General features: G+C 41.3%; 1 protein-coding gene across 1 annotated transcript; it reads left to right on the top strand.

The window, feature by feature from the left end:
* Positions 1-1,323: 1,323 nt before the first annotated feature.
* LOC118836487 (vomeronasal type-1 receptor 1-like) lies at positions 1,324-2,247 on the top strand. The gene has a single exon (XM_036743765.1). The coding sequence runs from the start codon at positions 1,324-1,326 to the stop codon at positions 2,245-2,247; it is 924 nt and encodes a 307-aa protein (XP_036599660.1).
* Positions 2,248-12,054: the final 9,807 nt, after the last annotated feature.

Below are 12,054 nucleotides of genomic sequence, written 5' to 3'. Positions count from 1 at the left end.
AACCACATGGACAAATGATCTAAATCACTCTTAATCAGGAAAATACAACAAAAAGGAATTGAGATTTACCCTCCCACTCATCAGAGTGGCTAATATGAAGAAACAGGAAAATGATAAATACTGGACATACTGTAGGAATGCAATATGAAAAGGAAAAATAATATGAAGATGGTAGAGCTATGAATTCGTGTGATTATTCTGGAAATCAATTTGGAACTAAGTCTACAAATTATCAAAGTATGGGTGCCTTTGGACACAGATATATAAATACTAGATTTATGGCCTGAAGAGGTCAAAAAAAGAATAAAAGGAACTACAGTATATGTAAACATATAAACAACTTAATATGGGTGGGCAGGTAAGTAGATTTTGTCTTCATTTTTCTGGATTCATATTTTATTATTGCATTGATGAGTTCCAAAGTCTGTCAAAGGTGTTTTCCTTATAATTGAATTCAACAAATTCTTCTCCTAATTCTGCTAACTTTTCTCTGTATTAGTACATACAACTCTTCAAAATGTCTTCAGAACCTTTTATGTCATTTCTTCTTATACAATAGTATTCTATTATAGTCCTATAACATAGTGGTTTATCCATTCCCCAATAGGAAGATTCGCCTTTGTTTTCAAAGATTTGGTTACTATGAAAAAAACTTATAGAAATATATATGTAATCCAAATATACAAATATAATCCAAATATATGTTATAAAAATAACTCTAATTGTTATGTAAACATATATGTTCACCCCAACAGATAGAATATATTTACAACAATAACTCAGAAACAAGCTGGCAAATCATATATTAAATCTTTTTTCTATGTTCTTTGTAGATGGAGATGACAAAATTTAATAGTCTTCAGTTATTGGTTGCAGTGACAGACATCCTATTCAAAGGCACACATATATATATATATATTACGGTATATTTCAGACTGCAAGAGTTCTGTACATCAAGTTCTCAACCAAGTGGTCTTTCTATCATCAATATGTTCAAGTGTGTTAAGGACTGTATTATAGGGATTCTCCTAATTTTGTTCTTTCACCAAAGAAGAGCTCAACCAATCAGTGTTTTAAAGAAGGACTCTCTACAAATGAAGGTGAAAACACATTAGAAATTTCCCCATCAATGCTATGTTCCTGAATACCCATCTGCCAATAATAAAAGAGACATTCTCCATGGGTTTTCTGGATGAGACTGAACAGTGACTGGAAATGGAAAGTGTCTCCCTCATCTCAGGAAATATCTTCCACTCTGTGTATTTCTGAATGATTGTGGATTAAGTGGTTTCCATTGCTATGTACTGCTAGTAAAAAAAGAGAATGATTTCTGACGGCATAGCACTGGGACTCCTTTTTCTTTTTCAGACTGGATTTGGGGCCCTGGGGAACTCCTTCCTCCTGGGCCTATATACCATCACCTTCTTCACTGGTCCCAGGCTGAGGCCCATTGACTTGCTTCTATGCCACTTGGCCTTTGCCAATGACTTGGTGCTTCTTTCCAAAGGGATTCCTCAAATCATGGCTACATTGGGGCTCACCAATTTCTTGGATGATGTGGGATGTAAACTTGTCTTTTACTTTCACAGAGTGGCCCGGGATCTTTCCCTCTGTACCACCTGCCTCCTGAGTAGCTTCCAAGCCTTCACTTTAAGTCCTAGAAGCTCCTGGTGGGAAAACTTTAAAGCTAGATCCCCAAAGTATATTGTCCCATTGTTTCTCTCATGCTGGACCTTCAATCTCCTGAAAAATTGCCTGATTCTTTTATATATGAAAGGCCCAAAAGGAAGCAATAACATCACTGGTATAAATGATTTCATTTACTGTTCTGCTACATTTCATGTTTCACCATATATTTTACTATATATACTCCTATTCTCCCTTCCTGATGTTTTATATGTAGGAATCATGGTGGGCACCAGTGGGTATATAGTTTTTGTCTTGTATAGACACCATCAGAGAGTACAGTACCTTCATGGCAACAGTCTCAAACCCAACGGTTTCCCTGAGGCCAGAGCCACCCAAACAGTCCTGCTGCTTATCATTCTGTTTGTCTCCTTTTACTGTCTGAATTCTATCCTGTTGTTATGCATTCGCTATGGGAAAACATTTTCCTGGCTTGTTCATAGCTCTGCCTTCCTGGCTGCCTGTTTTCCAGCTTGCAGCTCCTTTGTTCTAATAGTCAGTGACTCCCAAGTCCAAAAATACTCCTTGGCCCTCTGGGAAAAGATGATGTTACAGTTCTGAAAGAGCTCTGCGGTTTCACACTATTCACAGCAGCTAATATAACTGAAAGAGCAAAATGATAATTGTTACATGGGTTGTAGGAAAATATGTACAATAAAGCACTCTTAAAGCCAGGGATTGGTCTAGCTATTTCAGATAGAAATTTGGAACTGTGCTCCCCAAATGATTTGTATTTATATGCCATTTGAGCCCCCTAAACCAACACTAGGCCTATATCTGAAAGAGTTGGAAAAAATCATATCTGTACACAAACATATCTAGAAACTCATTCCATAGTAGTCTTAAACTGGAAGCTAAAGGAGTTTCCTTCTTTTGGGGAATGCCTACAAAGTGCATTATATTACTAGAATGGATTGCCATTTTGAAATAAATAATGATGTAATTTTTCCAGAAAACTGGAAACTCTTCTATGAATGAGTTCAGAGCACAATGAGAACTAAAGAAATTTATGCAATGAGGTTATAGATAAAACAACTTTGAAAGATTCTAGACACTTGATCAATGCAATGATAAATCATGAATCAAGAGAACTGAAGAAGATATATACTACTCAACTCTTTCCATTGAAATAATGATCTTAGAATGCCATGATAGACTTCTAGGTATGCCTACAGTTAGAACTTCTTTATTTTATGAACTATGAACATCTGTGATGATTGTTTTTATAGATTAGTGGAAAGTGGTAGTGGTAAAATGTGCATGATAAATTCATATGAAATATACTTAAAAACAACAATGCTGAAAATGCCCATAATTTGGGTCGCAAAGGTCAGAGTATGGGTTCCAGTTCAGGTCTGGTGACTCCAAATTCAGTGATCTGTTGATCTTGCCTACTCATTGAATATTGCCCAATCTCTTTTCTAAGTATTCTGCCACTTGGAACAAGAAGGGAAATAAAGGGAATATCATAGCCACAGCAGAACTATCAGGACAGATGTTGTCTCTCTTCATCCTCTCTTCCTTCACTTTTCAACCTCCCCTCACTCTTCACCTGCATCCATACAACCTTCACTGAAGATGCCTACTCACCGTCTCAGATGTCAGTGAGATAAGAATCCTGAGCCAAACCAAAGATAGTGAATTAAGGAGCAACTGAATTATTTTAAGTTGTATTCAGATGTAATGTGAAAAGCAAACACTTCCACTCTTATAATGGAAGGCAATCCCCAACAGCACCAAATTGCATTATCCTTGTCTATGTGAAAGCTCCAAAGGGAATTGAAAAGATGAGTGAAGTATAGGATTTCATTTATTTCCTGCTACATTTTCTGTTTCAGTTAATATTTCACTTTCTCTTTTCTCCCCAATCTCCTTTCCTAATGTTGCCTATTTAGGAATCGTAGTGTAGACTAGGGAATAGAGGGTTTATCCTACACAGACAGAACCAGAGTCCGTTCATGGCAACAATCTCACTGTGGTTGCCTTGAGACCAGAGCCACCCAAACTGTGTGCTGCTGGTTAGTATGTTTGTCTTCTTTTATTCACTGCCTTGTACTTCTGTATCGCCTGTGAATTTTGGGAGACCTTTTTTAGGACTATTTCGTCTGTTTGCTTTCTTGACTAGTCTTCCAGGTTGTAACCTTTTTAAAAATGTATTTATTTATTTTCAATTTATGGAATAAAACAAGTATTTCATAAAATACTATGAAAAAAAGATGATTGCACATGAAACTGCAAACCTCTTATATACAACTTACTCTTCCTTTTAAATATATAATAAAATAAATATATGATAAGCATCATGTACATTTCTGTTTTTTCCATTTTTTTTCTTCCTCTCCCTAGAGATGGCAACCATTAGACACAAATATGTATATATTTGTAAAATCACTTTTTCCATATGCCTATTTATGAGTTCTTTCTCTGTAAGTAGATAATATCTTCCTTCAGAGGTAGTTACTTTGGTGTTTTTGTTCTAATTAGTTTTTTTTTTTTAATTTTGAGACAGAAACATGCTTTCTTAATTTTTTTTTATTTCAAAGGTAAAAAAGCAAGACATAAAACTACAGGAACTATTTAAAAATTCAAAAACTTCATTTAATATACTTACACCAGAAGCTTCAATGTAAAATATGACACTGTCCTATCTTGTGTTTTGTATCATGCGATTTGTACTAAAATCTTTTCACAGCAGTGAATGGGCAATTGTCTCATGAAAATTTTGTTCATAGGGAAGAATGATTTGTTAACCAATTATAGTTCTTTTAACTCTTATGTTGTCAAGACTAATTAAGTTAAAGTTGAAACTTATACCTAACTGAAACAATATCCACGTGGGAAGAAAGCTGGGCGCCCTAAACCGGCGGAGATCCCCCGGCCTCCCAACACAGGACGGCAGTCTGTGGAAGAGACGAGAGGCAGCGCAATCCCACCAGCTGGGAAAACACCAACTCCTGACGCTTACAGCTCAGAAACTCGACTTCTTGAAATTCCGGGAGACATAAAGGCCAGCCAAGCGGCTCTAATCCCACCCCCCCACCACCCAGAGAATTCCTCAGGGGAAAAAAAATGCTGGAACAGAGGAGAAAGAAGTGGGGCCTCAGTGGTCAAATAGTAGAAGTTAACTAATTCCAGAGGGGCAGAGTCGGCAGAGGTCAACACCAGGAGCCCAGACATAATCTTTCTCCCCCAGGGGTAGTGCCAGAAATCAGCTCAAACAACAAACAGCTGAGACCATTGCTGAAAAGCAAGTGCTGGAGAGCATCCATAGAGAGTGAGACGCCAGGGAGCCAGACCCCTTCCCCACACCTCAGGAAACTGAAGGCTATAATTCTAGACTCACAATCCCCAGAATAAGAAAGGTGGGATTGAGAGCCCTGAGCCCTATAGGGAGAAATTTTTTGTAAAGCCAGGAAAAGGCAAAACAACAAACATGAAGAAGAACACAAAAAAACTGAGGACAATAGATTTTTTTATATGGAGACAGGCAGGATCAAAATAACAATATGGAAGGGTACAGCAATGACACTATAGATGTGTCTGATACCTCAAAGGGTAATGTGAACTGGTCTCCAGCCCAAAAAGCATTGCTGGAAGAGCTAAAGGAGGATTTTAAAAACCAAATTAGGGAGCTAAAAGAAGACAAAATCAAGCCCCTAAACAATAAGATTGGTGAAATGGCTATGGAGATACAGAATCTAAAGAGAGAAAATGACACCCTGAGAGGTAAAATCAACCAATTGGAAAAGGAGACTCAAAAGCAAAATGAAAACACTAACTCATTAAAAATTAGAGTTGAGCAAGTGGAAGTATCAGACTTTGCATTCTTTCTTTGCTGACAAAGAAGACCAAAACATACAGCCTAAAGAAGTCAATAAAGTGCAAGAGCCTACACCAAAAGCAAAGAAGAAAAACATGAACTGTTCCCAGGCCATGTAAGAGCTCAAAAAGGATTTGGAAAAGATTCTAGAGCCACAGGGCAAAATAGAAATTGAAAGAATCCATCGATCGCCTCCTCAAGTAGATCCCAAAAAGAAATCTCCTAGGAATATTGTCGCCAAATTCCAGAGCTCCCAGATCAAGGAGAAAATACTGCAAGCAGCCAGAAAGAAACAATTTGAGTATTGTGGAAACCCAATCAGAATAACCCAAGATCTGGCAGCCTCTACATTAAGAGATCAAAGGGCTTGGAATACGATATTCCTGCGGTCAATGGAGCTAGGATTAAAACCAAGAATCACCTACCCAGCAAAACTGAGTATCATGCTCCAAGGCAAAATATGGACTTTCAATAAAATAGAGGACTTTCAAGCTTTCTCAGTGAAAAGACCAGAACTGAATAGAAAATTTGGCTTTCAAACACAAGAATCAAGAGAAGCATGAAAAGGTAATCAGGAAAAAGAACAAGAAAAAGAAATTGCAAGGGACTTACTAAAGGTGAACTGTTTTGTTTACATTCCTACATGGAAAGATGATGTGTATGATTCATGAGACCTCAGTATTAGGGTAGCTGAAGGGAATATGCATACATATATGTTTATATATATATGTGGGTGAATGTGTATGTATGTATATATCTATGTGTGTGTGTGTGTGTGTGTGTGTGTGTGTATATATATATATATATATATATATATGTATAGAGAGAGAGAGAGAGAGAGGACACAGGGTGAGTTGAAGATGAAGGGAAGTTATCTAAAAGAAATAAAATCAAATTAAGGGATGATAGAGGAACATACTGAGAGAGGGAGATAAGGAGAGATACAATGGGGTGGATTATCTCGCACAAAGGTGGCAAGAGGAAGCAGTTCTGGGGGAGGAGGGGAGAGGGCGGGTGAGGGGGGAATGGAGGTCTTCAAAAACAAACACTTTCAAAGGGGACAGGGTCAAGGGAGAAAATCCAATAAAGGAGGATGGGTTGGGAAGGAGCAAAATATAGTTAGTCTTTCACAACTTGAGTATTGTGAAAGGATTATACATAATGATACATATGTGGCCTATGTTGAATTGCTTCACTTCTTAGGGAGGGTGGGTGAGAAGGGAAGAGTGGAGAGAATTTGGAACTCAAAGTTTTAAAAACATGTTCAAAAACAAACAAAAATGTTTTTCCATGCAACTAGAAAGTAAGATACACAGACAATGGGACATAGAAATTTATCTTGCCCTACAAGAAAGGAAGGGAAAAGGGGATGGGAGGGGAGTGGGGTGACAGAGGGGAGTGCTGACTGGGGAACAGGGCAACCAGAATATACACCATCTTGGAGTGGGGGGGGGAGGGTAGAAATGGGGAGAAAATTGGTAATTCAAACTCTTGTGAAAATCAATGCTGAAAAATAAATATGTTAAACAAATATTTAAAAAAATGTGAAATACCTGGTTGGGAAAACAACTGACCTGGAAAATAGATCCAGGAGAGACAATTTAAGAGTTATTGGTCTACCAGAAATCCACGATGAAAAAAGGAGCCTTGACGGTATCTTTGAAGCAATTATCAAAGACAACTGCCCAGAGGTCCTAGAACCTGAGGGCAAAGTAGTCATTGAAAGAATTCACCGATCACCCCCTGAAAGAGATACCAAACTGAAAACACCAAGGAATATTATAACCAAATTTCAGAACTATAAACTGAAGGAGAAAATACTTCAAGCAGCCTAAAAGAAGAAATTCACATATCGTGGAACTCCCGTCAGGATCATGCCGGATCTCTCAGCTTCCACATTAAAAGACAGGAGAAATTGGAATATGATATTCTGAAGGGCAAAGGAGCTGGGACTACAACCAAGGATCAACTACCCAGCAAAACTAAGCATAATTTTTCAGGCAAGGAGATGGACATTCAATGAAATAAGGGAATTCCAGACCTTCCTGATGAAAAGGCCAGAACTCAATGGAAAATATGATCTCCAAATACAAAACTCAAGAGAGACATAAAAAGGTAACCAGGGGGAAAAACCCCACTAACCTTATTAACCAATAAGGGCAGGTTGTTTGCATCTTTATGTGGGATTATATCATCTTATGTATGTTTTATATATATACATATATATGTCACTCTTGAGAATGGTACAGCTATTATGACAATTGAAAGGGATGTGCATAGGTTGTGAATGGCTGTATAAATTAACTGATGTAAAGATAAAAAATATAAGTAAGAGATCTAAAGGGAGGGCTATGAGAGTAGTGGTAAGGAGGTAGTAGAAAAGGGTAAATTACACCAAATGAAGTGGCACAAAAACGTATTATAGTAGAGGGAAAGAAGGGAGGGAGAAGAGCAGTATTTGAGCTTTACTGTCATCTGATCTAGTTCAAGAAGGGAATAACATACTCTGATAAGTTTAGAAATCTAACTTGTCCTACAGGAAGTAGGAGGGGAAGGGGGGAAAAAGGGAGGGGGGTGGTCAGAAGAGAGGGCTTTTCCTCATCTGCCCAGGGATGACCCACAACACCCACAACACCCCTTAAGGTCCTTTTCAAGAGCCACCAGCCCAAAGGAAAGGGGTCACTTGCACTTGCCCCAACTCTCAGTTTGGCTAAACTCTGAAAATGAGGTTGGGGTGAGTGGGAGATGTGACCTCTGGCCAGGGAGGCTCTTCTGCAGGGAGGAGGGAGGAAGGGGCCATGATGTCCTGACAGGGACACCCAGTGAGCCAGGGGCAGCTGGGCCTTTAAACTGGTGGAAGGGCCTGCCAAGCTCTGGTATTGGGAAGTGAGCCCTAGCCTGGGGAACTCCATTTTGAGGTTGTTTGTGGGAAAGGAGACGAAGCTCCCCAGTCATCCAGGCCTGGCACTGAGGAACTAAACTCAGTCATAAACACCCCCCTTTTTACACTGGGGATTTTGAGGGGAAAGCTTAGAGGATGATCCAGAGGCAGCTGTGCCCAGGGGCAACTCTTCTGGAGGGCAGCACTGCCTTAGCGCAGGGAGAATACAGACAAGGGGAGAGGCAGCCAGGGTGCTCAGGTTTTTTGGAAGGCAGACAAGGGAAGTGGCCCCTATTCCCTGTCTAGGGCAGCAGTTCTTGAGGGTGCAGATATGCCTTGGCACAGGGGGGCAGACAAGAGGAGGGGCAACTACTGTGCCCTCCCACTGAGGAAGGCACCATGCTCATGCCCAGCGCCTTGGACCCTGCCTCTCCTCCTCTCCTGGCTTGGCAGGGCTACCCCCACACCTGTTGAAAAGGCTCTGTCCCTACCCTGCCCACCATGTCTGTGACCATGTCCATTTCAGTGACAGTGTCCTTCTCTGCATTCCTTAGTAGATACCAGAGTACCAGAGGGAATGTGGGGCAAATGCTGGGGTGGGGAATGGGGAGGGGACTCAAGATGTGTGCAAGACGGGACATGAGGAAGTGGGGCAGGAGCTGGGGCCAGGCGCAGCCAGATCTTCATCCTGGGAACATCATCCTTGAGCTGGGGGTGCCCCATGTTAGAGCGTGTGTTCAAGGGCAGCTAGGTTCTGGCACTGGGAGGATGAAGCTGGCCAAGACTGGGGATGGAATGGGTGATGATCCTCTGTCTGGCCTGCAAAAAGGGAATCTCGAGGCAGGGGACTAGGTGGGTCTGCCTTGGGCACAGGACTGTTGCCAGGCCTCCCTCCCCCCAAACACATATGTGTATGCACACACACACACACACACACACACACACACACACAAGCACACCCCATTAGAAAAATCAACATGACTGTCTCCCAGAGGGAGGTGGAAAAACATGCCTTCTCTTCAGAGTTAGGAAGGAAGAATGGCCCATGTGTTGGGAAAATTCCCTCAGGTGGCCACCAAAGCAGGGCTCTCCAACCCTTCCCTTCCACTCTTTTAAATAGGGGCAAGAATGGAAGGGACAGTGTCCTCCCCTTTACTCCTTTAGCTCTTTCTAGTCCCCCCTTCCCTTGAAAAAGGAAGGTTCAAAGTGCTTGACTTTGAACCAGTAGGTCTTGGAGGGAATTGGAGGGCTTCTGATAGGCCTCATGCCCACCCCTCAACCTGCCACCACGGCTGCCCTCTTCTTCGTTTCTCCTCTCCACGGCTCAGCAGCTCCAGAAGGAGCCCACCTTCCAATCCTTGGTTGTGGCTTGTCCCTTGCAGTTAGCTTTGGGGATTCTGGAGAAATTGCTCTTCCCCTTTTCACTCTGGCATAGAGTCGGGGCCTTCAGCTTGCTTGAAATCATGTTTATAAAGTCCCCTGAGGGTTGCCTACTCAAGTAGGTTGAGCAACTGCTCTCACTGCCCTTTAGAATTTACTGACCTTCTATTCTGCAGACTTTGCCCATCGGAACTGCTACTGGAGTTGACTTGGAGCTTATTCCAAGGGTGGGGAAGTTTCCAGCACCTGGAAATTCTGGGTGCTAAGAGAGGGAGAGGGATGGGCCCTCTAAAGTTCAAGAGGGCCTGTTGTGCCTCAGATGCTCGGGCTGGGTGTGGGACAAGCTCCAGTGGCATGCTTGGGACATACTTGTTTATTTTTCACTTCAGGAAGGACCCAAAGCCCAAGTCTGTGGCCTGTCCCAGCCTGGGCTGCCCTTAACCTCTCATTCCCTTCCCTGCCCCCCACCCTCACCTTGGGCCCCCTTTCCCACTGGAAAACATGGCCCATTCCCTAGAATTGTCTTCATTTTCCTCTCTGGCCCCACCCCAGGTGTCTCCCCTGGTTCTTTGGGGGATTACTGACCAGTATTCATAAAGAGGACAGAAAGACAACCCAAAATGAAGTTAAAGAGCCTCACGTGTTCCCTTGGCCAGCATGAGTGCCTGTCCTGGAAGCCTGGAAAGGTCATCCAGGAGATGTTGGGTTAGGGCTACCCTGCTGGGGAGGAGGCCAGTGCCCTGGGAGGTTTCACAGAGCCCAGGGAAGGGCAGAAGGGAATGAGGTCCAGCCCCATCTTTCCAGGCCTGAGGCCTGTGTCCAACATCTTGGCTCTGGAGGGCAACGGGCAGGAGAGTTGCAGGGCAGTGTGAAGCAAGATGGGCCTCATAGCATGAAAGGTTTCTCCAAGCTGTCTCCCTTTATCCCTTGTTCTACTTCATCACATTGGGAGCTGCAAAGGACCTCCAAGAGCATTTCTCATTTTTTTAGAAGTACACCTACTCATTATTTCTTATACAAGAATACTATTCTATTACATTCAAATACCACACTTCTTTTGCCATTCCCCAATAGATGAGCATCTCCTCAATTTCCAATTCTTTCCTTCCACAAAAAGAGCTGCTACAAAGATTTCTGTTCATGTGGGTCCTTTCACCTTTAGATGATCTTTTTGTTATACAAACCTAGTAATGGTATTGCTGGGTCAATGGCATACAAAGATTTTTAGACCTTTGGACATAGATAGAAGCTTAATTTAACTGTACTCCCCTAAATGGGACATCTTTGTCCAGTGATTCTAATTCAGCATTCTATGGAAGGATAGCAAGTGGATCAATATTAATATCCTTGCTATAAATGAAACCACAGACAGCAGGAAATGGAAGGATGGCTCACTGGTTCTTTGAGAAGTAAAAAAGGAGGGGATTGATTTCATTGGGCGTACAAAACAAGAAGTGATTCAGGTGATTCAGCCTTCCTATTTTACAGAGATCATTACAAGCACAAGAAAAAGTGCCCCTGAAACAGCCTTGTAGCTTCTGAGTCAACATCTGATCAGAAGATGAGGTCCAGAAATGCTATGAAAAAAATCAATAGGTTTCTCCAGATGAAGTCAATATGTGCCTTAAAATATGGTGGTTTCAGTGCAAAGGTGGGCAGAGAATGGCAAAAAATACGGTGCAAAGTATAATAAAGAATTAGGAAAGGAAAGAGTGCAGTCATATATAGAGCCTGAATATTTCTTTCAGGAGGTTAGGTGAATTGAAAAATAATTACATGCAGGAATCAGAATTCTGCATGTTTATTACAAGGTTTTTTTTCTGGAAAGGAGAGCTGGGAGAAAGCAAAAGGTGGATTTTCATTAAAATGGGGAAAAAGTGAGAGTTGGAACTCACTGAATGTGTCAAATGCCAAACAACCTCACCACAAAATGAAATTGTATCCTAATGGATAAGAAGTGATTGGTTATTGACATGGGAATCATTTCTGAATACACTTTGTAGTCAAATCATCTTGTTAAAGCAAAGGTCAAAACCCCCAAGTTAGAGAAAAAGATAATATACCCATTTAAAAAGATAACCCATTCAAATAAGTTAGAAATGGTGAAAAGGAGGGAAGAGATTAAGGAAAAGGCAGAAATCTGATCAACATAAAGCAGTTGCCAAAGGGAGGAGGCCAAAATATCCTAGAAACTGCTTTAGCCAGCCACCCGCTGATCTCCTTACCAAATAGAGAAACACAGCACATAAGGGCAACACCACTTTAGAACATAAAATCCCTTGCAAAA

The sequence above is a fragment of the Trichosurus vulpecula genome, chromosome 2 (assembly GCF_011100635.1).
Source record: "Trichosurus vulpecula isolate mTriVul1 chromosome 2, mTriVul1.pri, whole genome shotgun sequence".
Lineage (NCBI taxonomy): Eukaryota > Metazoa > Chordata > Mammalia > Diprotodontia > Phalangeridae > Trichosurus > Trichosurus vulpecula.
Note: the sequence above shows the minus strand (reverse complement) of the source record. Positions and strands in the feature narration are given on the sequence as shown.

Coding starts and splice junctions, on each gene's coding strand:
- LOC118836487 (XM_036743765.1), top strand. CDS start 1,324: ATGATTTCTGACGGCATAGCACTGGGACTCCTTTTTCTTTTTCAGACT.